General features: G+C 44.9%; 1 protein-coding gene across 4 annotated transcripts; it reads right to left on the bottom strand.

Annotated features, from left to right (window-relative positions):
• ZBTB1 (zinc finger and BTB domain containing 1) lies at window positions 1-24745 on the bottom strand. 4 transcript variants are annotated; one of them, XM_066321642.1, is made up of 3 exons: window positions 23859-24168; window positions 12444-14355; window positions 1-1824 (listed from the first exon to the last, which is right to left on the bottom strand). In XM_066321642.1, the coding sequence occupies exons 2-3, from the start codon at window positions 14333-14335 to the stop codon at window positions 1788-1790; spliced, it is 1929 nt and encodes a 642-aa protein (XP_066177739.1). In that variant the 5' UTR covers window positions 14336-14355; window positions 23859-24168; the 3' UTR covers window positions 1-1787. The 4 variants fall into 4 exon arrangements, with proteins under 4 accessions (XP_066177739.1, XP_066177737.1, XP_066177736.1 ...); XM_066321640.1 differs by lacking the exons at window positions 1-1824; window positions 23859-24168 and adding an exon at window positions 24543-24745 and having other exon boundaries at window positions 11842-14355; XM_066321639.1 differs by lacking the exon at window positions 1-1824 and having other exon boundaries at window positions 11842-14355.
• Window positions 24746-27614: the final 2869 nt, after the last annotated feature.

The following is a 27614-nucleotide window of genomic DNA, read 5'->3' as shown; positions in this document are numbered from 1 at the left end:
CAGATTTGTAAGAGTATTTTATTAAAGATACTGTTGCAAAGCACAGAATAAGCTTTAAAGATGATGATAACTAACCTGGAATGTCTTTACTGATACTCTACATAGACTGGAAGCAATTGCTAAGTTACAGAACAGTCACAGCCTGTTCTAGATGTCCTACACTTTGAATACTCTTGAAAGCGATGCTACAAATGTATTCCCTTCTCTCCTCTGCTTTATGGTGGTCCTAATCTTAAGGTCCTTCATGCTTTCTATAGAAAGGACATCCCATTTGCTTTTAGATATCTTATGCCCTCTCCCTGCAGAGCCCCCAGTGGTATCCAGCTTTGCCCAGATATTCACCTTTGCTCCATACAGCCACTGGGACTGAAGTGTCAGCATTCTAGTGCTGCACTGGAGGCTTTTAAAATAGCTACATTAAGGTTTAAGGTGTTATGTGTTAATAGAGCTGATACCTTTAACATCTATATACTGAAACATTGGGGGCTACATAATTAGATTAAGCAACCACATTCAAAGATATCTGAACATCTTTTCTTGCATTTGTATAGTAACTTTATAAACTCAAAAAGAGTAAAGCAAGCACAGACACATGCCCTATACAAGCTGCAATACAGACAATATTGTACACACTTTGTAACAACAGTAATGAAAATGATGCCAATTATAAATAAAATTATAGACAGACTCTTCTTGAGATAACAGTTATAGTGAACAATGAAACATCCTTTTATATCATGAGTAGAATTAGTAAGATACGTAACTACAGCAGAATATAATCAGCATGTTTAGTCTGCTTACACGTCTTAATTTGATCTACTGTTGTTTGAGGGAAGCAAAAGAAATTAATATTTTTATAATTCATGCTTGCTCTAATTTGAAATATCTACTGCCTTATTGCTTTTTTGGTTAGGGTTTTTCCCTCCTCTTTAATTTAGCTGGAAACATTAGTATTCCTAAAATGTTCAAATCTGAACACAAAACACCTGATCCTCTTCTTTGAGCCAGCTTTTGCAAGGCTTAGCTCCAGAACAAGGTGCACCCTGTGCCCTGTGAAGATTATTTCACATTTACTCATCTCCTTGTTGGTAAAAAGTTGTCACCATTTTTTTTAAAAGACCAGAGCACTATTTCTTTACTCTCCACGTACAAGCACTGTGCTCCATGGAGGGTCCTCTTCAGCTTGCAAATGATGATCATGGCAGCAGGGAAAATCAAGTCAGCTGGATCTCTCTCTCACCATCCTGTCCTTCCTCACGGACCCTCTGTCCTCAGTTTTTAAGATTTTTTTTTTCACTTTTTTTTTTTTTTTTTTTTTTTTTTTTTTTTTACATAGTATGTTTATAGTTTAGCATTGTGCATGAGTATACACTTGTAATGTTTGAACTAAAAAATCTACACAGTTTTTGACAGCAACTCCAAGAAGCCTGATTTCAGAAAAGAAGCACTCCAGAATGTGAATAGAAATTTTGCAAATTCATTTCAGTGCAGCCCTTAACACCTGGCATCTGCCTCTTTTGGCTGTCTGCTCCATGAAAGATTTCAAATTTGTTTTTTACAGCTGTAAGTAATAGTCACAAGGAAGGAAGATTTATAATACATGGAAGAGTCCAAAACAACTTTTACTGCATGTTCTAATTTGACTGCTTTGGTGCCTTTTGCGACTGCTGCAGTATGTCAAAAAAGCAAAGGTGGTGCCAATTCAGATCTGGCACACGAGGTTCTGAGTTTTTATGAAATCTTTTGCCGACCAGTTCGTCCTCATGTCTTCTCCAAATCTGGTTCTCTCAGTTGTTCAGAAGCTTAGAAGTCCCTATTTCACTACTGCCATGCAGAAAAGAAATGCAAGAAAAATATTAAAAGTCAGAAGCCCGCACTGCAGTACTGTATTTGCTAGCATGATGTGGTCCCTCCCACCTCACCATGTGTGGTTTTGCTCTAAATACCCATCCTTCAGTTATAGTCAGAGCACCCACCACAGTCAGGAACTCTTTTAAAAAGCCATACATTTCCTTCAACCCCTACCCCACCAGAACACGACCTTAAACAATGTTGTCATCTTGTTTCAAAAACTTTTGCTTCTTTTTCCTTTGCTTTCTGTTTTCAAAACAGCTACAGATTTGCTGAAGAAAAACTTCACTTCCCAAACCTCCCAGAAGTAACTTTCCATACTGTATGTATTACTTTCCAGCAGTGGCTTATGGCTTGGCTTAGTGGATGCTCAAAAAGTTGCACAAGTATTATTTCCCCTCAGCCACTTATAGCTTGGAACATCCCCACTCTTGAATACTTCTTACTGCTTCATATTTGACTGTATTTTTGGCTGTGGGTTTTTTTATCTTGCCTAAGTCAGAGGTAACTGTTATATATTTACTCGACACACACACACCCACACACACCCCAGATTCTTATTTTAGATTAAATGCAGATAAATTATATAAATATTTACATTTTCTGTAAGTCTCTTTCAACCACACTAGTTCATGACAAATATGAGCAGCTTTGTGTCAAACAGGAATAATCAAGAAACTGGAAATGCATGGATGCAATTTTTGAGCTCAATCCTCAGAGTTGTTGCGTTTGTTGGGGGGTTTTTTGCACACTGACTTCTCTGGATATGTGAATCACATTGTGCAAAGTATACAATTGTGTCGCTTCTGGATAACTTACAGTTGGTGTTTCTATGACACCGTGGCAGCCCTGGCCCAAGTGGTTGTGTCTACACTGCAGAGGCTGCACATGAAGCCAGGTTTAGCAGCTCTTTGCATTACTTACCTGCCAAAGCATCCTCAAGGCCAGCTCAGGGCTGATTTTCCTGGCACACCTTTGAGAGGAAAGCCTCGAGTGATGCTCCACACCTCGGTGTGCACCGTGGCCAGGCCCTCACTCACTGCATGTGCCAGGCCCAGGCTTGTCTGGTATTTTATCTGCACTCTGTGCCATGTCACAAACTTAAGGTGGGCAAAAAGGCCAGCTGGGACAAAAGGCTTTTGTTTTGTGCCACGAGGGCAATGTGAACAAGGGGAAACAAGTCTTAGGCAAACTGCTACCTTCAAAGTACTGCTGGTTCTGGCAGCCAGGCCATGTGTCTGCCTACCGCATTCTTAAAATCTTGGAGGGGAATTCACTACTGGACTGGTGCTGTTATTGCAAAGTAACTCTTACATGACTAGCTCAGAAGTCAGGAAGTTTTTTTTTGTTGTTTTGGGGTGAGGTTTTTTTTGGTTTTTTTGTTTTGTTGGGGGTTTTTTGTTTGTTTGGGGTTTTTTTGGTTTTTGGGTTTTGGGTTGTTTTTTGTTTTGTTTTTGTAAACTAACAAAGGAGGAAAAAAAGGTGCTTTGACTACAGTATGCATGTGAGCACTGCTTTTTCCCAGGCAACATCAGTGTTTACCATTGCTGTTCATTACCATACTGGCCTGCACTTTGCAGTCCAAAATCTCTGTCATTTGCAAATCATAGACAATTCACACACACAACTGAGCTTCATTCCACTCCTCCCTCAAATACATTGGCTGTGCTGTGTGGGACCACCTCAGAGTGCGGGAAGGTGGGCTGCCTGTGAATATTAAATCACATTTTTCCGATGAGACGGCAGAAATCGTGCTAATCAGTGCCAACTGTGGTGGGGCGGGGAGTAGCACACACAGAGCTGCCGGCACTGCCGAGAGCCTGCAGCCCACAGGAAGGGAGATCAGAGATAAAACATTTGCCCTCCTCGCATACTCTAAAATCGCCCAGCTGCCCTAAGCACAGAAGCTGTTCGGGGATGCACAGCAGCGGGAGGATCCGCTTCACCCTCCTCCCAGCAAACGGGAGCATTCCAGGCCTGGGAACGAGCACAGGCGCGTTCCCAGCGAGCCACGAGATGGCGCTGGAACCCCCATCCCCGCATCCTGAGCATCTGCAGAATTCCAGCCCTTCCCAGAGCTCACAGAGGATGCGGCTCCTTCCACTTCATCAAAGTCAGAGGAAGTCTGTGATTAGCTGGATATTTACAAATAAAAGGAGGATCTGGAGACAGATCAAAGATGACTCTCCAGATTTGGCCCAATATCAGGTTCCTGCACTAACAGCATATGCATGGGTTCCATTCTTAGGTTCAGTGGCTGAACTTGGTGTATCTCATTGTGCATTAATAATGCTTTTTTAAGGCTTAGTGCATTTATTAGAAGTCTGAAGATTTAGCCAGCTAAGGACCTGAAGAAACAAAACAACAACATGCCTCAGCCAACAAGATCTTCTAGGCTCCATCTAAGACAAGCACCCACTGGGTTCTTCCTCACGCTGCTTCCTGCAATGTAAAGGGAACCAAGAAGCAAAGATAAGCACTGTTCCAAAATCCAAAGGATGTAGTACTTCAAACTTAGTAAACAGGAGCAGTAGCTCCTCTAACATTCTCTAACAGTCTAAGTAGCCTGGATGGTCCAGTCACACTGTATATGCTTTTCACTGAGGAGTCTGTACTTCATCCAGGATCTCAGTGACTTTGTCACTGCCCAAAGGACCAGGGAGAGAAGCAGATGGGAGATAAAAGATGTGGTGTGTGAAATACACTGAGTTAATGTATATCTGTGCTAAGGGACATCTTTGTTTTGACTCTGTGTAACAAACCAACATAGCTTGTGAGGTCTGGAAGGCCACAGGCTATTCCTTCTCTCATAGTAGTGCTCTGTTTGAAGTTGGTATTTCTATTTGGGGTCTAAGCCACACTGAACTTGATCAAATAAACATTCTCCAAAGGAAACTGCCTTTGAACTATTTAACTCTTTGAACAAACTAAAACTGAAAAAAAAACTGTAACAATTACTGTAAAATCTCTTGTGTCTTGACTGAGTTAATTTCCAGTTTTTAAGTTATTGCACACTAGGACCTCTGTCTTTTCTGGCAGAACTGACCATGTCAGCCATGGCCAGTAAAATCTAAGTGAAACACAATCCATCTGAAAGCAGACTAGGTGGGGCTAACCCTCAGACTTCCAGGCACGCGAATATTAAGTGTCATATTTTACAGCATATGTAAGTGTACACAACTTCTATTTAATTCACCTGATAACAATGTAGCTCAGACATCTGAGCTCTCTCTTGGGCTGTGGGACATACTAAGACAATTTCTTCATCAGTTCCAAGGGATCCTTTATTTCCTCTTCCTACAATATTACTCTATTTTCCCAAAGGAGAGATACTTTAGATTTTGTCTCATTAAATTTCTGATTTGTCTAAGTAATTCAGCAACCAGTGGCTAGAAACCAGAATCTCAGTAGTTTGGAAGCTGGGACTGTATCAATAGGTACCAGTAGGATACCCACAGGCAGGGAAGAAACCAGAGCACCATCTTTAGCATCCTAAATAAAAACCCTAACGACTTGTGTAAGAGGAGCGTAACCAATACCAGAAGTCTGGTGTATCTGCTGCCAAAACCAAAAGCAATTTATGGTATTCAGCAAACTCTATTTTTAGCCAGCTTATCTGCATTTCCACAAACTTTCATAGTCTTTGGGGCTTTTGCCATGGAGAGAAGGACAATATGGTTTTTTCCCTTTCATTTTCTGGGGAGTCAGAAGCAGAAGTCCCTCTGGTGACCACCCGCAATGTAGTGGGATGGTTACCTAAAAAGGAGAGAACAGGGATTACTGAGTTGTGTAGATTCAACTGAACATGTGAGAACTGTTAAAAAAAGGCAAGTTCTTAGCCCTAGTCATTGCTTTAAAACAGGAAGAAAGCAAATCTTCCTTTTAAAAAAAAAACAGAAGGCAAATAAAAGAGCTGAAAGGATGCATTTTTAAAATAGCAACCTTGTCATCAGGGGAGATGGGGGAAAAGAGAGGGGGAAAGACTGATTTTTGCATCTTTTGTGTTGGCAACACAGCTGCTGCAGAGACCTTGGTAGTTGCTGACACTGATGGCACTTTGCCTGACAGACAAATTGAGAAACTAAGGATTTACAACAGTCCTAATTTCCAGTGGATTTCCTACAATCTACACAGCTTCCAGGATTTAGAGGCCTATAAGGACTGCTCTCACTCCCTGTCAGGAGTCTTGAGATGTCTACAGAACTACAAGACGTATTCATCTGAAGTGACATCTTACTTGCAAACAAAAAAAAAATATATACCGCAAAATCTCATTGATGCAAATCACACATGAATTTGAGTGAAAACAGTAAATGCAGCAGAACTTTGTCAGAGAGGGAAGTTCTTGAACCATTTCTTTTTTTTTTTTTTTTTCCCTCCCACCGGAAATTCTAGATGCAGCATTGTTTTTGTGGTTGTAGCTGCAGGAAGATTTACTATGGTTTTTAGTATGCCAGAAGGCACAGGAAAGGATTAAACCTTTTCATTTTCTTGCAAGAGAATCTGAGATCCTGACCACGTCTGAACCTCAAGGTTGCTGGGGTGAGGTGTGCCATGTTGGCTACACAAGACAGACAGTCAAAGCCTTGGACCATCTGAGGATTTCTCATGTCACAGTTCTGTTATGTTCCCTTTAATATATTAATATGAAACTTAAAAAATGTATTTCTAACTACTCTTACACAAGGAATCTGCATGAATTACTGAAAACCATTTCTCGAAAAGCATGATGCACAGCGTTGTTTTCTTATGTCTTAACAAAAAAAATCTCCACCCTACAAGATATTTGAGGGAAAAAATAACTCAAATAAAGATCTGATAGCATTTCTCCTATGAAGTTGGCACTGGTCATTCAAGTACATGAAAAGGGACGTGGGCTGTTTGTTTAAGGGCAGAATATTTATAGTCATGATGAAGTGATTCCTGAGTCATGAGCTCTACTGCCCTGTTATAAATTAAATTTGTCTTTCTGCATTAAAAAAAATAAAATCATAATTAATTCCAGAATTGTGGAAGTGACTGTAAAAGTAGCAAAAGACACTTAATTTATAAAATGTGTCCTGATTTTTGGCATGTTTCCCCTACAAAATCTCAGCCTACTCACACATCTCAAGAATACACTGCACAGCAATATTTTAGGAGTTTTCTGGAAGTTGGAAGAAAATACAAAAAACTGGTTTATGGCTGAGAACTACAGAAATGTCAGCTTTTGAAAACATGTTCCTAATTTCTAGCCTTCAGCAGACTTCTATAAAGTCAAATTAGTCATGCTTCATCTTGTAGGTCTTTAAGTCTGTGACAAGCATCAAACCAGCTGAGAATTAGGGAAGTCAGAAGATTTGATTTTTAACCCTCTGAGACTGAGAAGCACTTAAAAGTCGGAAGCACACAGGGATAGTAAAAGATACTGCCAGCATCAGCTTAACTTACACATGGAATTATCCCGAGCTTTCAGCATTAGAGCAAAAATGACACGACTGTCTCCCCTTACTGTGAAAAGCAGAGAGGGGCACAGGGCAACAGAGGAGCTCCACAGCTGCATCTGGGCCCACAGCTGGAGGGCAGGAAGGCCAGAGGAAGGTGGGAGCCATTCCTGGTGCTTGGCCAGACAAGGGGCCCAGCTCATTCCTGGCCTGGGGCCAGGCCAACCACACAAACCCAGCGGCACAGAGCACTACCCAGTCTGCTTCAAGAAACACTAAGAAAGCTCCAGAGCATATTTGTGGGATGAGCTGAATGCAGGAAGGTTTCCAGTTCTCACGAAGAGGGCAGATAGCAGAGATGTGTCTCATTTGTAAAAGGCTGGGCTGCCTTTTTCCTTATCAGGAAATAGGAGATGAACATAAGAGTTCAGCTTCCCCAAGGAGGCTTGGGGGAGACAAAGACCGAGTTAAATTTGGGACATGCTCTGAGTGCTGGTACAGCTCTTTTTAAGCAAACGAGCCCCCTCCCAGCCACTCATTCCTCCTCTCATGCCACCCCTTCTATTGTGCTTGCACAAGATCTGACACAGAGATGGAGAGGGAAGCACAGCAGGGAACTGATCCAGCCAAAAAACAGCCCCAGAGGGAATAGAAAAAAGCCTGTTGTTTGATTCAATTCATGGTGAAGCTACATAGATCTGTGCTTTTTGACAATGGAGAGGGTGGCACACAGGGGAGAGAGAGGAGAGCTGAAACCAATGGGGTAGAAGTAAAGGGCTGCCAGGGCTCAAGGTGGCACAGCCTCCAGGAGCAAATTCATGTCCTCACCAATAGCTTTGAGACTCTTGATGGTTTAGCACTAGAGTATTCAAATACAATAGTGTAGTCAAACTATTCACTTTTATAACAATGTATTTTTAATACATTCTCCAGGGCAATATATTTTCTGTCTTCAGCTTTGAATAAAAAATACACTGAATTATATGTTTTACATCAACTGAAAATATTACATTGAGAAGTCCCCTAATTAAAGCATAAATTCTTAGAATTCCATGATACTCTATTTATTGAAACCAAGATTTCTCCACAGACCTGTTGGCTACAAATATCATTATACACAAATGTAAATACTCTTTGAACTAACAAGTCAGCAGGAAACATTTACAAGTATATATATATTAACATTTTAAACATCCTCCTCCTGAAAAAGAAGCTCAACAGCTTTTGTGATATTTTAAAGCTCATACCAGGTATTCATGAATTCCCTCTTTTTAACTTCCAGTAAATCTTGAAAGCTAAGAGCTAGGCTGGCCACTTATAAATTCTCAGGATTGCAGCCCACAGCACTGCCAAAATGAGAAAAACAACAGAACACAGAGAGGTCCTCCAAAAATAAGAATAACAAATCACTTAAAAATATAATTTATGGCATCCAGCAAATCTTTCTTCTTTCTGACTACGCCTTGTGCAATTCTTGCACCTCCAGTTTTAAAGATAAGTGCTTTAACTCACTCATATTCACTAAGGAGAGGCAAAGGAACAATGTTATAGCAACAGAAAAGTACAAATTAGAGGAAGAGACCTCAAATAAAATATTTTTCCTTCCTCTTTATGATCTTTCAAGTAACAGCAAAACTTTCATGTCTGCTTTTGTTCTGTCTCCACATTAAATAATTTTGTCATGGTAGGAGCACTGAAACACCATCACTTCACTCTCCTGCAGATGTTGTCACATTCTGGGGAGAACATGACATGACACTCCTCTGGGGAGGAGTGGCCAGCCCCAGGCTGCCTCAGCACCCAGACCTTCTCCCCTTTCACAGCAGCCAAATTCCTCCTGTCACTCCAGGCCTTCTCTCTAACAGTCCCATGCTGTTCCCCTGCACATTTTTACATGTCATCTTAAATATTCATCTATTTAAACACCCATCTACTTGCAAGCCAGGCTGACTTGTTTATGTTCTCCTATACTCCCCTTGATCACTTCTCAGGCTACTTCAGTCATTCTGATTTTTTCTGCCTACATGTAAGTAGATCCACTTCTAAGCTTCCCTGCAGTGCAATTCATGTTCTTTGTGAGCCTTAGCATGGACTTTCATACATGTGAACTCCAAGGCTTTGTTTCACTAGAACAGGAAAAAACATCAATTCAAGTTCAGTTGGAAAGGTTTAACAAACTTTACTTTGAAAGGCTACTACAACACAGCTTATAATTGAAAAACAGAGGTACTCAGGGTGTTTATAAAGTTAGATAGTACACATAAATACCATCATTCTCAGTTTCTCCATTTAACTTCTGTAGCTGGCAGGTCTACTTAACACTAGGAAGTCACAATTTTTAAGAAACATTTTTGGGTCAAGTTCAAACCAACAGGCTGTAAACAAGGGCTCCTGATCCTGAGCAGGGGGCTCTATAAATCACCCTTAGCCCTTCACTGAATTCAGGACTGATCCCGTACATGGCAGAGGTCACCTCCTGCTTTTCAGCACGGTCTTTAGTGTGGGCTGTGCTGCGCCCCCGCAGCGCTGCGGGCAGCGGGGCCGGCCGTGCTTGGTACGCAACCCGCGTTCATTCGTGAGCTCATGGCTCAGGCCCACAGCTCCCCAGCCAAGCTGAGTCATCCTCACTCTCGTCTCACAGCCGGGACATTTTATCCACTCCTCCAGCCACCCCCTCCATGCCACCTTTGGGATTTGCTTCCCACTGCACCGCTCTAGTCCTGCCTTGCCTGCTTGCCTTTGCCACTCCCTCCCACTCAGGATCTCTTCTCACACTCAGTCTTCCTGCTCCTCCAGTGCCACAAGACCCTCCTGCCAGCTCCCCCAGTGCTCTCCAGTCCTCCTTCACTTCCCTTGCCTGCTTTTCCCAATCCAGCTGATACTGTGAGGGATAACCCACATGGTGAGAGAATCACTGTGTGCAGTGTATGAATCCCCCAGCTCTGGAGTGCTGGAGTGTATTCATGCCTTTTGGCCCCAGTGCTATCGAGGATTCAATGCTATCGAGGATTCAGCATCATGCAAGAAAAAGATAGGGCTGAGAAGTTAAAGCAAAACACTAAAAGCCCACTAAACTGCACCCAAAGCAGTTGGTGCCTCAGAGCAGCTGCTGGCTCAGGACCAGGGGCTGGTGGGGGAGCCTCCTAAATCACTGCAGAAATGCACACATGTGTCAACCAGAGAAATCCTAATGCACATTTAAAAGTGAATAAATGCAAGGCAACTCACACTACTTTTAACAGTTAAAGTGGAGATTCTGAATTGTATTCAGTCCTCTGAATTGTCTAAATTAAAACTCGATACTCCTCATAATCCCCAAGAAACTAGGAATGAAATTCAACTCTGACAGAAACAAGCACATGAAAGCCCTGGACTACACCATCAGCTCCTGGCTCCTATTCTCAACCCCACCACTGGCACATGAGGTGATAGAACATTTCAGTTGGAAGGGACCTGCAATGATCATCTAATCCAACTGCCTTAATTGCTGATCTAAATTACTTTCCTCCCTCCAAAGCTCAGCAGGAAATAGCATTACCACCCTCTTTAATAAAGTGAGATCTGCTGGGAGAAAGTACAACTAGGTTTTATTTTTTAATTGTTTTCTCCACAATTACGTATTAGGTTCTTTTCCTCCACCCCATCACAAATCACACACTTAACAAACGTTTAGACAGCTAGTGCCTAAGAGTCAAAGCCAGTTGCTCTCTCAAAGGCCAGAGTGCCTCACTGAATTGGTGTCAGCTGGTACTTAGTAGGATTTTTATATTCAATTAAATTAAGAGACAAGGTGCATAGATTAGGACTCTGCTAGAATCAGAAAGGAATCTTAAAAGGCATAAAATATCTTTACATTTATTAAGCAAACTCTGCAGTCTTTTCTTGTTATATTCTTGTTGAAAAACAGAACATTCATAAAGTATCATGAAAACAAGAGAGGCAAAAAAACTCTTAAGGTCCCAAGCAATGGGACTATCTCCACACCCACCCTGCTTTTAACTTTCCAACACAAGCAGCAAGGCACGGTTCACGGCTAGGCTGAAAATGCAGTCTTCAGTGCACATGGCCATACTGCATTCCTAGCAACCTACCACAGCCACTCCTCCCTTGTATGTTAGGATAAGCAGGTTAAATATATCCACAGAGGTACAGACAGTGAAAGAAAGGCCAACATCAGTTGAACAGTTCTGCTAGGACTTCCAGTCTGGAAAACAACCACTGTGCTGGAACCCCTCAGTTATCCCAACAGTCATTAACTCCCATGCCCTTGTGCACAGCAGCCCGAGCCTGCAAGGGTTAACTGAGCCTATGCGCTCTCACCCCTGGGAAGCACCTTCCAACAAAGCCAAGAAGCGGGGGATCAGGACAGCCAGCTGTGCCCTACAGCAGAGTCAGAGCGCAAAGGGTTATTTCTTGGCATTGCTGGTTTGGGTTTTGGTTTGTTTGGTTTTTTCCATTCTGAAAATTAATTTGGGGATTACGAAAAATTATGCTCTTGCGCATTAATCGCTGAGTTCTAAAACTTTCACATGAAGAAACAACACATGAAAATATTAAAGCACTCATCTTACGGACATGGATCCGAGAACTGTTTAATAGCAGTCAGTGAAGGGGTAACATTGTGCTTTTAATCTACAGTTTAAAAATAATGATTTGTATATCTACGTAGTAAAACAATAAAATTAAGAACAGAAACTGGTATTAGGAAACAGTGAAAATGTAATAATTAAACACATGATGCTTTTCAAAGCTTTATACTTAATGAGCCTAAATAGACACCTATGGTTAGGAGGGTCTTAAAAAAATAATAAAAAAGAGACTTATTTTCAAAATTTTTTTTCCTTTTCAAATTTTTTTACTATACTTATGCTTTGCTTTGGTGTTCTCTCTGCTGCCAACTTAATGCTTTAACAGTATGTTTATGCTTATGTTCTTTTCAAATGCTTGGCATTATAGTGGGATCTCATATCTTTCCTCAAATTAAATTTTGCTCCACATACTCCACATGTATACAGATGAACATCCCTGTGCTGCTCCAGTTGCTCATTATTTGGGAATATCTGAAAGCAGACCTGGCATATAGTCTCTCCAGCTGATAAGTGAGATATCATATGCCGTACATGGTCATGTTTTCGGAAGTTTCCTTGATCACAAATGGAACAGACATACCTGGCCATGCCTTTGTGCATATCATTGTGGAGCCGCAACTGGCGCTCTCTTAAGAACTGCTTCCCACATGTCTGACAAACAAACTGTTTTTCCTTGGTATGAACGGTATAGTGTTCCCGCAAGTGGCAACGCTGGTAAAATCCTTTCCCGCAAAGGTTGCAGAAATGCTTACGTCTGTGATCCCTCTCGTTCTCTTCCAACATGGAGTTCTTGAACAGATCTTGCTCCAGGCAGTTTGACATATGTTCAACCACTAGGTTTTCAGTATCAAAACGCTGGCCGCAATTAGGGCATCGGAAAGGACAGGCAGAATGCTTGTATAACTGGTTTTTTTGGAGGCTGTTCATTTGGAAGTGACTGTCCCTGAAGTCCTCCAGCATCTCTGCAAACATCATGTCCCTTATTTCTGACGGCTCCTCAGGGTTTTCTTCCAAGTCCATTTTCTCCTCAGAATTTCTGATCCCATTCATGGTCAGATCCTGGGGCTCTCCACAGGTCTGTGCATGATCCTGTAGCTGCTTGCCTTTGACCAGTATTTGACCACACTTGCCACAAGCACATATATTTTCTATGTGTTTGGATAAATAATGAGAGGACAAATCTTCCTCAGTGATTGTTAGCCCACAAAGTTCACAGGGAGCATTCTCCACATCTTCCTGCACTGAAGGAGCCTTGCTGTTAAGGTGCCGTGGACTTTTCAAACATTTTCTTTCATCCTCATCCATGGATAAACGAGGCTTTAGAGTCTTCCGAGCATTTCTCTTCTCTCTCATCTCTTCCTCGACGTAGTATCTGTAAAGCGGCTCTTCCTGTTCATCGTCTAGGTCATCATTGTCAGAAGACTCATTGCAGTCTTTATCTGCCACCTTGATAATGTTAAAATCCTTCAGCTCATCTGTAGGATTGTCCTCTGGCTCCACCTTGATGATAATCCTCTTCCTCTCAGAGGCTCTACTTCCTTCTTCACCTGATGTCTCAGAGGCAACTGTGCTGCTTTTTCTGCTCGTGATGTTTGACACGGGAGATGATGACTCGTCCACAGCATGGTTCGATTCCCCCTTGTATTTTTCTGTTTGTGTGGAGATCATTTTAGAAGTAGAGTTCTTTTCACTAAAGTCTATTTTCTCAGCACTGTAGTACCTAGCACTTTGGTAGGAATGCCTGTTGGTGCATGTTAACACGTGCTCATCCAGTAGCTTTTCACAGCTAAAACTAAACCCACAGCTGTCGCAGGTGAAGCTCCTTCCAAACCGGCGCGAGTGTGACACGCGCTCTTTCGTGTGAGAGAATTTGGACGTGGTGCTTTTTTTGCAGACATCAAACAGTTGCTCGGGGAAGCTGTTGAGCTGCAAAGTTTCTTCCTCAGGCTCTTTGTTATGGGATGTATTTACCGTTGAACTTGGTGGCTCCATGCCCCACCTGTTTGCTTCACTGCCATTTCTAGTAAGTGCATCTTCATACATTCTCACACCAAATATCATTTTACCAGTCTGGGTGCTAGAAGCAGGAGATGAACATTTTAAATTAGATGAGTCTGTGTCCTGTATATCTTCTAGACACTCAGGTACGTTATATAGCTGTAAATAGTTCATGGCCACTTTAAATTGCTCAAAATTGGCAGGGGCTGTCATAATTTTTCCTAAATACATGAACTGTAAAATAAGATCAAAGCATTCAGCGCTAATCTTCATGTTGCTTAGATTCAGCTGGGCTGTAGTGTTTTGATGGTTCATAAAAAACATCCTAAAATAGGCGCTGCAGGCAGCAAGGACTGCTTTATGTGCTTGAAAATAAATATCATCGATAGCGATGCAGCAGTCGCACAGAAAGCCCCACTCTCTTTGCTTGTTTAGCTGCTGAAGGACATAGTTGCTATGGCTGGTTTTTGCCATCTTGTACTTCGATTACAGCCCTGCATAAAGAAAAAGGTATCTGTTAAATCACGAGCACAAAACCCAAAGCCTACTTAAACGTAGGGAGGAACTGCCATCTCTTTTCTCTCTAGATCTTCCTATTCTGCCAGTCTGAGGTATAGCTTCCTGTCTGGATATCTCTGCTGGTAACTACTTACAAATATTGATGCCAGTGAAAACATCCATAATTCCATATGCTCACCACTAGACCTACAAGACTAGTAAACTAATAAACATAAGCAGTACACATGTCAATCAGAGCTGCTGGAATATAAATTAGAAAGTATATCTCAAACTCCTACAGCCAAGGTTTTCAGATATGAATTCTGAATGCAGAACTTGAAAAACTTCACAGGGTAGACTTCTGTAAGATGGCCCCAGGACAACACCTATACAAGGTACGCTGGCTGTCAGAAACCACTCTTCAGTCTCAACTTGCCTTTTTACCTGTCAGTCCAACGGGCACATGATGCAACACACACTGGAAACCAGGCCAGGCTCCAACTGGTCTTTCCCTACCCACTTAGGGAAATTAAGAGGCAACAGAGCACCCACACAAGCTACTCCCCATATTCTGCTCTTTGTGGCAGCTGAGGGACCATCTCAACCTTCTCTGCAAGGGATCCTGCAAACCAGGAACTGCAAACTCAAACTCCTGCTCAGAAGCAGAGGGCAGCCCGGCTGTGGTGGCACGTCCCACGTTCGAGCCCGCTGCAGATGGTGACCAGGCGAGCTGCATGACAGCCACAGGGACTGCAGAGGCAGGAAGTGGTGCACGCGGTGCCTCCAACTGCTCTCAAAACCACTCGTTCAGAGCGCTGAAATGTAACCAAAACACGTAGATGGGAAACCGGACAAAGAAAAACTCAGCAATGGAGAACTGAGAGAGCCAGCAAGCCAGAGGTGGAGCCACAGTGAAATGGAGCCTCAGCAAAGACTGGAGAAAAAGGTCTGCCAGTGCTGAAGGCTGCTCTATGTGAAAGGACTAACTCGTGCTCAAGAGAAAAGAGGAAGCAAACATTCATGGTTTGCTTTTCTGTATATCAAAATATCCAGAAGAAATGTACTCCATACAGGAGGTGTGAGTTTGATTAAAGACAAACTTCACCAAGTGTGGCCAACACCTAGTCACGACTCACTTTGGAAAACCTTGACTGATACACATAAGCTGTTCTAACTGCGCAGGCTGAGGGGGTGAGGAACCAGAAGAGGGTATAGAGAACACTCTAACTGAAATGAAAAACATAAAGCAGTAATGAAGATTGTTAACATTTTGAAAGGTTATTGCAAGCAATGTAAATAACTGTAAGAGGTTTGTACAAATAAAGTACAGGCTAGCAAATAATATATACTAAGGGCATTTTATGACTCAATGAAATGCACGGATTGATTTGCAACCACTCTTTCAACTGTCCAAAATTTAAACACAATACACACATAACTGCTCCATTTTTCTTTTTATTTTCCTAACAGCTTACATCTCCTAGGGGGAAAAATGGGTAGAGAAATTAAATTCCACAATTAGTGTTGAATTCACAAGTCATAGGCGTTGCCTGGCTTGTTAAGAAGGAAACCTAGCATTAAATCCCCGTTCTTCATTCCACAAAGGACTGCCACAGCAGAAAGGCTCCTAAGCTCTCAAGAAAAGAACATGCTCACCCCACCCAGCAATATTCCCTACTGCCAACTCACAGAGCAGTTCCTATGGATTACCACCAGCACAAGACCTTGTCTGGCAACAGGAACCTTGAGATTTGGGTTGAACTACAGTGATGGTAAGTATCTGAGTGGCAGCTGCTCCTCTCCTCTCCATGCAACCCTCCACACCCAGAATTCCAGGCTAGTACCCTGCCATAATAATTCTCAGATTGGCTTGGGCCAGTGATGTCCACTGCAGAAATGCAACTCGTTGCATGGAATCCATTCTTCTCTTTTTTACTAACTTGCAAGGCAGTGGCTTTCAAAGTAGGAGAACCTCTGAAGCAACTCCACATCTTTTCTACAGAAACTCATTATTGTCTGTGTCACTGGGTGATTTCAGATGTTTCTGTGAAGAACAGCAAAGCTCTTGACATCAATAATAAAAGTGCACTTCATATTCTTCCAAGTGGTAACGTGTTTTGGATTTGAGGCAATTCATTAGATGCTTAAATGTAATGCAATCTATTGTACTAAGAATGGCAGCTGCATAATGATAAAGAATTAACTTCAACTTCCACATTCTAAAAGTGAAAAACCAATGAGAAAATGAGATGATGCAGTCTAAGGCACCACTGGCCTCTTGGTGTGAGCTGCCAACAGGACAAGAAAAGGCTCAGGACAGCTCATGTTAACTTCCCCATCCTCCTAAACTGGCAAAATGTTTTTAAATGTTTTATTTAACTCTGGGTTTTTTTACACTAGATATAATCCACTGTGTCCCCCAATAGAAAAACAGCAATACGAGCAGCAAACCTGTACAAAACAGGTGATCACAAACTATCTGCAGGCACCTGCAGATGGGGACATTTCCAGATGGTGGGAACAATGAGTGACAGCACACAAACTCGCCTTTTTCAAGTCCTCTTTTTTGGAAATGGTAAAAGATATTTCTCCTTTTGACAAATGAACTCCTGAAGAAAAGCTTTCAGCACACAGATCCTGACACGCAACAATGACCCACTGGGAATGCCACTCAGGGAAACACCACTCAGGGAAAAAAGGGTCGAGCATGAGGCTGCTTGAGCAGGATGGCAAGGTTTTGGATTTGACATGTACTTGGTCTCTACCACAGTAGTATTACATGTAGGTATTAAAACAAAGTGTAAGAGGTTATTTATGTTAATGAAAGTCCTGGCATCCTCCCTCTGGATGCTGTATTAACCTGCTGGATGTGACTTCCCACCACAAGAGGTTGTGTCAGGCTATTTAAAACTTTGACACATTTCAACCAGCAACAGTAAAACTTTCCTGCTGAAATTTTGGACTGATTACTTTTTTTCCCTCCTCCACAGAAAAGCTCAGCCAAAATGGTTCCAAAAATGAGGCTAGGAGAAAACTTTCATGTATACAGATTATTCTTTTTTTCATTTAGAAATTAAAAGTTTCTCTTCCAAAATCTTTGAGGAGACACTTTATGTGGGAGAAAGCGTTATGTCTTAGAGACGTTATCACAATATAAAAATCTGCCTGAATTTGGCCAAGCTCTATGCTTGAGGGGGAGAAGATACAAATTATCAGTTTATTCACACTTCAGACTTCTGTTAAGTTATTAAAACTTCAGAATACAGGTTCACTGAGAACATTTCATCCTCTTGCAGCTGCTTAGTACACAGGGGCCTGCCTGAGCCATCTGCAGTGAAATCCCCTTTTGCACAGAGCTCTGGCATGGTTTTAAACTACAAAAGGGTTGATTCAGATAGAGGGAAGAAATTTTTTATGATGAAGGTGTTGAAACACTGGCACAGGTTGCCCAGAGGGTTGCCCCATCCCTAGAAACACTCAAGGCGAGGCTGGATTGGGCTCTGAGCAGCTTGATTTTGTTGATATCCCTGCTCATTGCAGGGGAGTCGGACTAGGTGGCATTTAAAGATCCCCTTCCAACTCAAACCATTGCATGGTTCTATGTGCCACCTCCACAACGTCACAGCTGATAGCAAAGCCTCCTGGAGACTGCTCCTGAGCATGACTCACCACGGGGTCTCAGCTTCTCTTATGGTAGCTGATGGAGATGATGCCCAGTTCTGGCTGAGAGCCAGAGCCAGGAAATGTAGAGAAAACACAAGGACTTTGGGAAATGTAAGAAGGATGTAATAGAAACCCCTTGGAAATCTGGAGAGAAGAAAAGGGCAGGCTGGGATCAGAGTGAGAGCCAAGAGAAGAGCACTGGGATTAGGAAGTAGCAGTGGGAATTAAAAATGGGTGCATTGAGGGTCTAAATGGTGGAGGGAAGAAGCCACTTGGGCAAGGGGCTGGGAAGAGCCAGGCTGCAGGGCCTAGGGCAGAAGGGGTAAAAAATGCAGATATGCTCTTTCTGGGGAATGGGTGGAAAACAATTACAGCATCCAACTACCCCAAATTCCCAAGCCTGCCATCCCTTTCATCAAGCACGACATCCACATCAACAAGCACGACAGGCTTGCTGACAAACTCCTTCCCAGCAAGAGCAAGCTCTCAGAAAATGGTAATTCATCATTATTTTGTTACTTTAATTGCTAAAATGGCAGCAATCTGCATTTATCACTCATGTGGGTGGATCAGTACTGCAAACTATTTTTGAAGTTTGCTTTAGGAAAAAAAAAAGCAGGTATTAGAATGAAAACAGGTCTTTTTACAGAAAATTCAAGGTATACACATATATTATGTATATATCATAGTATATTCTTCCACCCCTCTTACCAGAATTTCCCTTTCTCAGCACATCCTCTGGATCTGTCCAGGCCTGGATCTGAGCAGTACAAGACAGGATTCCTGCTCATTTGGCCAAGCATTTGGAGGATATGAAGTAAATGAGAGGTAGGGAACAAAAACTACGATCTCACAGCAATGAATACTGCTTGGAGAACATAATCTCATTGCTGTCAATGTCAGGACAAGTAATTCCAACCTTTCTGTTCTGTTTTGGGGGGGGGGGGTGTTTGTGTGTGTGTTTTATTTTTGGTTGAGTGGGTTTTTTTGTGTGTGTGTGTTTGTTTGTTTGTTGTTGGTTTGTTTTTTTTTAATAAGACTGGCTTGCACTTTTTGGCTGTCCGTTTTATTCACACAGGCAAACACCACTGGTGGCAACTGAGGCCAGTGGGAGCTAGCCTCTGTATGTATCAAGTATCCAAGTATCTTGGAAAAGTAGAGCTCCATACAATTTGTCAATCCAAAGCTTTTAATTGTTTCTGATCCTCTTTTTCAAAGACAGGACAATCACCAGCCACTTGCCCAGGGGACTAGCACACTTTGTGAAGCATCCAAATCCTGGGGGCACCAACCTCCCAAGTCCAAGGAACCCAAATAACTCCATCTTCAGTAGTGATTGATTTGTGCAGTAAAGCTACCACAGGCCATGTTGTAAGTAATATTGAATGACACAGAGGTGTTCTGGAAAAATGTGCTAAAAAAGCATCTGATATGAAAATGAAAACTGGAAGTATTTGATTTGAGTATTTTCACTCTGATTTTCAAACTCCAAATCTCCATAAGCATTTTATTTTCCTAGTAAATATTTGGTTTTTACACAGCCACACTTTGATTCAAGCTACTTGTCTGCCACCAGGCTTTTCTTTTGAGGCACCACTTAGATACTATTAAGATGTGACCATGAACAAGTTTAAGTTGCACTACTAGACTAACCAATTATGTTGTTTGTAAGTCTGCTAACAGGAAAAAACAGCTATTTACTACAGCTCCATGTCATCATTTCCTCACACTCAAAGTTTTCTGAGATGTTTTAAAACAAAAAAAGTACAAAAAGTCCTCAAGCAAAGAAGTAGTGAAGTTCTTTTGCCTAGCTTCTCTGTCTTTAAAACAGACATACCACAAGGTTCAGAATTCAGGAGCCTTTCGGCTCCTAAAATTAGTAGGTGGTTTTCAAAACCCAGCATTTCCACTGCTGAGCAGGCAAAAACATAGCGCTTATATGCTTAGTTACTGGCTGCTTTTCTCTGGAAACCAAGAACAGGCTGGACAAAAGTGTAATAAATGAGTGGAGAATTTGGTGCTAATAGAAAATGAGACTAGAAAACCTCAAGCAAACAACGCCCAGCTATCCAAAAAACAAGCGCACGAGGATCAGAAAGCAAATCCCGTCACCATCTGTCTCCAAACCCCACCCTGGTGTGGGTTCCCAAGAACTCTTCCCCCTAATTTTGCCATTGTGGGTTAGATCTACTAAAAAGCCTGGATTCCTAAATGACAGCATTGACATGCTGCAGAAAAATCCTACAGAACATGTATAAATTCTCCACACAATGCCCAAGAAATGTGTTTGTCTACTGCACCGACCACAGAGCTATTGACAGGCTACAACTTTTACCTAGATATACTCAATAGGAAGCCACAGAGATTACTCTGGGTGCCTCACTTTACACAAATGCTGAAAAAATAGCAAAGAACTTGGGGCCAAGTGACAATTGTCCACCTCAACAGTGAGAATGGATCAGTTTGCATTGCAAGCATAGCCTTGACCATAAATTAAAACAGCTATGGGAATTCCATGTACTGCCAGGGAAAATGTAATTAAGCTCCATTATTCAGGCTATGAAGGACTAAAGGTATAATTTATCCTCCTCTCACAGCTCTTTCAATCGCCTGCCTTTCAGGCATGCCAGTCGGGAAGATGATTCCAAAGAGGCAGATACTCATCTTCAGATACATCCCCATGGCTGAATCAACTCATTTTAAACAGACTCCTGGGCAATGTACAGGAACAAGTTTCATGGCACTTGGGCAACATTTGAACCAGAGGAAGGGAAGATGTTCCAAAGCCTCCAGCATGAGCTGTCAGAGCTCCTGGATGCCCCGTTCTCCACTGCTCAGCCAGCAGTTCTCTGCTGATTCAGCATCCAGGCCCACAAACGAGAAACAGACATCAAATTTTAGCAGGTAATGCTTCTCAACTGCTAACTGAAAATTAGTTAAGATACATTACATAGTCTTAGGTTAGAACACTTCTCAAAAGATAAGGAACACATCTTGACATAAAAAAATAAAACTAAGTCTGTGCTAAAGCCCCATCTCAACTTCAGATCAGATCTAGGGAGCAGAAGTCCTAGAGAGACCTTATGCAGTCCTTTAAAGTAACTTGCTAGCCACAAGGGTTGGCCCTAGAAAGTCACAGTTATCTTTTATCTGGCACCTTTACAGTTGTCAGGCAACATGGTAATGATATGTTTAAAAGAGACAATTAGTGGGGGAAAAAACTATGACACCCAATTTATGCTTTGCAGCAGAAAGATGAGCTTTTTCATCTCGGCTCTCTGGGTTACACCAATTTTCAACTTCTGGAAGCATCTTGGTGGTTTAACCATGTCTTGAGACCCTCAAATTGTTGAGACTCACAGGTGCCTTCCAGGAAAGGATCCTTGGCTAAATACAGGTTGGACTCAGGTGTAACAAGTTGCTGGAGGTACATGAATGAAGCACAGTAACTTGTGACACACAAATCAGACTACAGGTTTTCTTGACTCTTCCTGGTCTTAAATGTTTCACATTTTATTTGCAGCATACTAAAAATGAAAATAAGGCTACTAAGATCTCCATCCATTGAGATATGTCTAATGTGGGGGAGAAAAGGCAACAGCCAGTGAATTCTGGAGTTTTGCAGTGACACTGTGTGCACAAATTAAAAATTACCAGACCACTTTGAGGATATAAACGGTCCTCATGCAAATTATTTCAGCTGTTGTGCCCACACACTGTGTCAGCAGCAAAACTCTTTGGGTGAGGGTGTTTACCATTCCCAAGCAAAGGCAGGGAAGAATAACCCAACTGCTGAAGAACCACTGCCCAAACTGAAAAATGAACACATGGCTTCTCACTCTACATGTGTGTGAGGTCCAGTAAGAGGCCCAGCTGTAGCAACTAAGAGAAAGGACAGTGGGCTTTTATCAGGAAACGTTTCATTATCTCAGTTGTGAGCAGCTATTCTATTTCCATCCAGCAGGTAAATAGCTATTGTGGCTTTGTGCATCCTGGATTTTCAGGGCTTTCCACTGTCAGCAAGAACAGAAGTCTGTGAAAGAAGCAGCCGCGGATATTCGAGTAAGAAAGCATCGAAAAACCCAAATCCCTGGTTGGCATGAGCACTCTCAATGTAATCGCTGCTAATTCCTGTGCCAGTGACAACAGTGGTTGAGGCTGATGAAGGGAAAGACTTTTGCAAGCAGAGCTGAAGCATCTGTTAAGCCTGTGATCTTATTCCACACAAAATTTTCAGGCTACTAGGAAGAAGTGGCTTCTGTTACTTCTCTGAGCTTCCCACGCAGCACCAACCCACATCTTCATTACCTGCATCCAACTCCCCAGTGGGTGCCTGCCGGTTCCCTGCAACCTCAAACACCAGCAGAGTGCAACTAATACTACTTGTTACTCCTCAGGTTTTCTGGCCAGCCATCCAAAAATCTCTCCACAATCTTGTTAACTTGCTGTGCTGCTGCCTAGGAAAATCTCTGCACCGCTCGCGTTTGGCCGGTTTTCCCCACGGCCATATGGTCCCAACACCTCTCCCCCACTCGCCATGGAAGCTTAACTTGCAATTCGGCAAAAAACGAGAAGCCCGCATCCCCCTGTTCACGGCTGCTCTGTGGGTTTTTCCAAGCGCTGTAATGAGGAATGTTAAACAAACACCTTTAATTAAAGGAATGTTTGTTTAGTGTAATTAAATGCCTAAGGAACACCGCACTGTTGCAACCCCGGATAGTTTTGCAGTGCGTGCTGTACCTTGCGATACTCGAGTGCGAGGGAAATAATGCAAGCAAATGACAACCCGGCAGTAAACACCCAAATATTAAGCAGCATCCAAGCCATGCCACCCGTTTACCAACGCCTACGTGTCAAGAGGAACCGGCACTCCTGTATCAGCTGAAACAGAGTAAACTTGAGAAACTGAGTTACAAAAAATCCTGAAAAACAGAAAAGAATAAAACCCCAGCCCCAAACTCACAGCTTTTTCAGTCCCATTTCCTCTACTCTCTTCAACTACCTTTCTATCCGGGCAGGAAAGAGGAGTCCTTTGAAGAACGAGACTTTCGACACCGCTCCCACAGCGGCCCAGGGCTTGTTTTTTAAGTGACAAAAGTATTCCCCTTCCTTTCCAGCCGCCTCCACGGCGATCCAGCGCACTGCCAGCCCCGAGTGAAACCCAAGTCTCCCGCCTGGCAGGGTGGAGCATTCCCTCCAGGCTGCAGCCCCGCTCCGTTTTTCGCTAAACTACCGCAACTCACTCGAAGTTTTGGGGCGTTTATTTTGTGAAGACAAAAGGAAGAGAAGCGGCGGGACCCACCGCGGGGGCCGGGGCCAGGCGCGATAGCGGCACTCGAGATGTTTACCGCGACTTCGAGCCCCGGAGCCACGCGGGCGGCGCGGTGCCCTTCCCTTCCCCGCCTCTCGCCCCTGCACCTCCGCAGGCCGCTTCTCGCTCTCCAGCGCGGCATCCCCCGACCCCCGCCCCGCAGGTGGAGCGCGCCCGCCGCGACCCCCGGAGAGAAGGCAGAAGGGAGGGCAGGAGGGAGGGAAAGAAGGAGCCGGAGCCGCCGCCGCGGCGCCGCCGCTCAGCCCCCGCGCGGTCCCCGCGGCGCCGCTCCGCTCCGCGCCGTGCCCTGCCCGGCCGCCGGGCGCAAGGTCACCGCGCCGGCCGCCGGCCAGGGACCGGCCGCGGCTGGAAAGCCCCTACCTGGCAGCGCCGCCGCCACTATGGCGGGCCGCGCCGGGCCACGCCGCTGCTCGGCACTTCCCACCTCCCGCCGCCGGCGGAGCTGCGGCCGCCTCCCGCCTCCTCCTCCCCGGGTCCCGGCGGCGGCCCCCGGGCCCCGCTTACCGCGGCGCGGGGAGAGGCGGCGGCCGCCGACGGGGAGCTGTGCCCGCGCCGCTCCCGCCGCTGCTGCTGCTGCCGCCGCGGCTGCAACAAAGGACTTCCGCCCCGCCGCGCTGCCGCTGCCGCAGCGCCGGCTCCGCCGCGACCGCACGGAGCCGGACCCCTCCCCTCGGCGGCCGCGGCTCCCGGCGCCGCCGCTGCCAGCGCTGCTGCGCCGCCGCCAATGCCGGGGCCCGGCGGGCGGCTCCCTGCCGCGCTCCGCTCTCCTCCCATGCCGCCGGGGACGCGGCGCGGCGCGGGGCTGGCGCTGCCGGAGCCCCTTCGGCCCGGCTCCTCCCCGTCCTCCGGCGGAGCCCCTCGGACCCGCGGCGGGGCAGCGTTCGCCGGCGGGAGCCCACCGGGACCCCGCGGCCGGGCCGTGCCGCCTCGCTCCTCTCACGACCCCCGCGATCCGCCCCTTCCCCGCGCACCCGGGCTCGCCGCAGGGAGCGGGCAGTCTCTGCTGTCCCCCCGAACCAGCCGGCCGGTGCTAACGGGAAGTCTCCGGTCACCCGTGTGGGTGTCCGGCGATGGAGTGTTGTACCCGCGGCCCCACGGCCCCCGCGTGGGACGGCTGAACTGCGAGAAAACCACTGCAAGCCGCGTGAGAAAGTATTTCCTTCTCGCTACAATTTCACACATTAATACCTCCGCCCTCCCTCCTGGAGCTTCACGGTGATGCAGGAGCACAGGGCTGGCAGCCACCGCCACGCTCTGTCACAAATCCCGAGGACAGCGCCTTTTTTCATCCTTCCAGGAGCTGTCCCAGGCCCTCTTCCCACCAGTGTCTGGACCTCTCCGGTCTGACAACATCCAGCTTCTCCGGAACTATCCCATGTGAGTAAGTGGGATTTCCGGCCCCCCTGCTCTCTGCCGCAGATCTGAGAGAAAACATAAGCCAGGTCAGGCTTTCCTCCAGGTCTTGCCACTTGACTTTTCCACCCCTAAAGTGACATTTGTCATCCAGCACAAGCATTATAAGTGTTTAATCCCCACAGCTCCATCATTCAGTTTCTGGAGATGCCATTGTTTTTATGCTGCTGCAACCAAGATCCCTCAAAGCATCTGACAAGCCAAAGGGGCAAATTAAATCGTAGCAAAATGAAGAGATTTTATGACAAATTTGAAAATGGCAAAAGTAACAAAAAAAGGCAACAAGGTAAAATGCCACAATGTTAAAATGTTCCAGTATCCTGAAGGTTTTCCTGAGGCCACCCTCCTCTGTGTAAGCAAACAGGAGAAACCCAACTATCATAATCCTAGTTTCCAAATCGAGGATCAGCCCTTCCTTCTGGGTCTGTCTGGGGATTTTCTAACCACTACAGAATAAAAGCAGAGCTTTCAAAATATGTCTTTCAGAATGTGTCTTAAAAAATCCCCGTTTCCCCCCTCACTCTGCTCAGCCTTGCCTCAAGGGTGTGTAGCAGTGCCAAAGGAAAAAAACCTCTGTGGCTGTAAGACACCAGCTCCCACAGAAAGTGGAGGGACCCCCACGTTACAGCTACATTGTAGGTTTTCCTGTTTTATAGGAAGTTAAATAAACGACCTCCACTTGCCAACAGAGTCATGGTTTTCAAATCACAACGAAAAGTTGCTTCTCTTACGGTTCAAGAGTCTTTTTCTCCCCACTTCTCTACACACCTGTGGGCAGCACAGGCCAAGAGCACCCATGAGGGGCTTGTGCAGCCTCTTGCTCTGTCCCATGTGTGTCACACCGGGAGCTCCTGCCACCTCTGGTGAGGTGGGGCACAAGGCAGTCCCCCTTCCTCACCACCCCCCTTCTCTTACTGCCCTCCCACCACGCTTACCGTTCCAATTTACTTTTTTTTGTTAAATTATTGTTTTCTGGCTACAGGGGAGGAGGGAGAAGAAACACCCATGGAGCGAGCCGTGATTATGTCCTGATGCCTTTCTGACCCACCAGCATAGACTGTGTCACTTTGTATTGGCTGAGGTGAGTGATATCATTGCCTGTGTTTTACAGCAAAACACCAGATTTCATTCCACACCTCTGCTTTCATCAGTTTGGCTCTGGTTTCTCTGAAGCTCTTCAATGTCCTCTTTGGACCAGAGTCAACATAAATAACATGTAAATAATTAATCATTTAAATAAATAACATGCTATCTGCAAATAGCAACTCACTCTGTACGCAGGTTAATAAATATGTTAAATAACCCAAAACAGAGTATTAAACCTTGAGCCACCTACTGCCAACCTCTTTTGGGGAAGAAAAGTGGCTACTGATATTTATTGGAGCAGCAGGATTATAGCTCCATGATCTATCAGTTCTGCTGCTGCACAAACACAGCAAACACAGGGAAACACAGGGAGATATGGTCCCTGAGTCCTGTGAACTTTATATTTAAAATATGTATTTAAAATAGAAGAAATAAAATGTACGGCAATAGAAAAGATAAAGCTGTGCTGGTCAGTGGGATAAGCAGCAAACACATGGATGAAAATGCTTTGGAGCCTACGGTCTGTCATCTCTCAGCCCATCTTCATCATCCACCCAGGCTCAGGCTGCCTGGAAACTGATAAGCTGATGCATTCTGGTGGCCAGGGGTATTATTTGCCTTAAATATTCGAGAATTGCAGTTATGGGGATGCAATAAGAAAATGGACTACAAACTATCAAATGCTGAGAGGAAACCAAGAGGGATGATCCGAGGCACTGAATGTCTTCTGCAGAGGCCCTGAGTCAGCAGAGATGCCGTGGAGGAGGTGGGTGTGACGGATCTTGGAAACTGCACCAAAATCATGACAAAAGCACACAAACAGTGATTTTCATTGCCTTTTCCAGCTGGCAAAAAAACGTGTGAATATCAAATTAGCCTGGTGGCAGCAGGACGCTGTATGGACTGGAAGTTTGAACAGGTTTAGAATGCAATTCGGTAACTTTCATCGGAAGGACACCTCCGAGGTTGTAGTGAGTGCCAGAGCGGAGGGGTGGGGCTCAGGGGGACCCTCGGGAGGGGCTGCTGCTGGCCAGACAATCGCGGGGAGGGCGGGAGTGCCTCCTCCTCTGCCTGGCACCTCACCCGGCACAGCTGCTCTCGCCTAAAATAACCCCTGGTTTAACATCAGTGAGCGACTGCAGGCGGCCTGACAGAGAAATGGTGAGTCCCCAGGACTGGTGGTGGCTAAAGCAGCACACAGGACAGAGGCCGCAGACATTGGTGAGACCAAGATGCTATCTTGTCATCTCATCCATTCTTACGAGCGGCCAGACCGGGGGAAGCTCCTTTTTCTTTTCTTTTCTGTTAAAAAAAAAAAAAAAAAAAATCAATCAACCCTCCACTCACTTTATGCCAAGAGCTGAGGCGCTCAGCAGACGACGCTCCGCCGCTGGGCGATTTAGAAGACAAGCCCCTCAGCCCAGGGTGATGATGCCTTTGGCAAAGCACGGGAAAACACACACACACACACACACACAAAAAAAAAAAAAAAAAAAAAAAAAAAAACAAAAAAAAAAAAAAAAAAAAAAACACCACCACGGGGGTGCACATGCTCTTTCCCACCCTGGCGCAGGGGCTGCGGGCGAGCAGCGCGGGCAGTGCCGCCCGCAGGCGCGCAGGGGCCGCGCCCAGCGCAGCGCCGGGGCCGCGCCGAGGGCCGCGCTCGCCTTTCCCGGGAGAAGGCCAGCCCTGCCCGCCCGGCGGGGCCCGGCCCGCCCGGCAGGAAGCGCGGGGGGGCAGCGCCCACCCCATCCGCCGGGC

This window comes from Sylvia atricapilla, chromosome 6 (assembly GCF_009819655.1).
Source record: "Sylvia atricapilla isolate bSylAtr1 chromosome 6, bSylAtr1.pri, whole genome shotgun sequence".
In the NCBI taxonomy this organism is placed as follows: domain Eukaryota; kingdom Metazoa; phylum Chordata; class Aves; order Passeriformes; family Sylviidae; genus Sylvia; species Sylvia atricapilla.
Note: the sequence above shows the minus strand (reverse complement) of the source record. Positions and strands in the feature narration are given on the sequence as shown.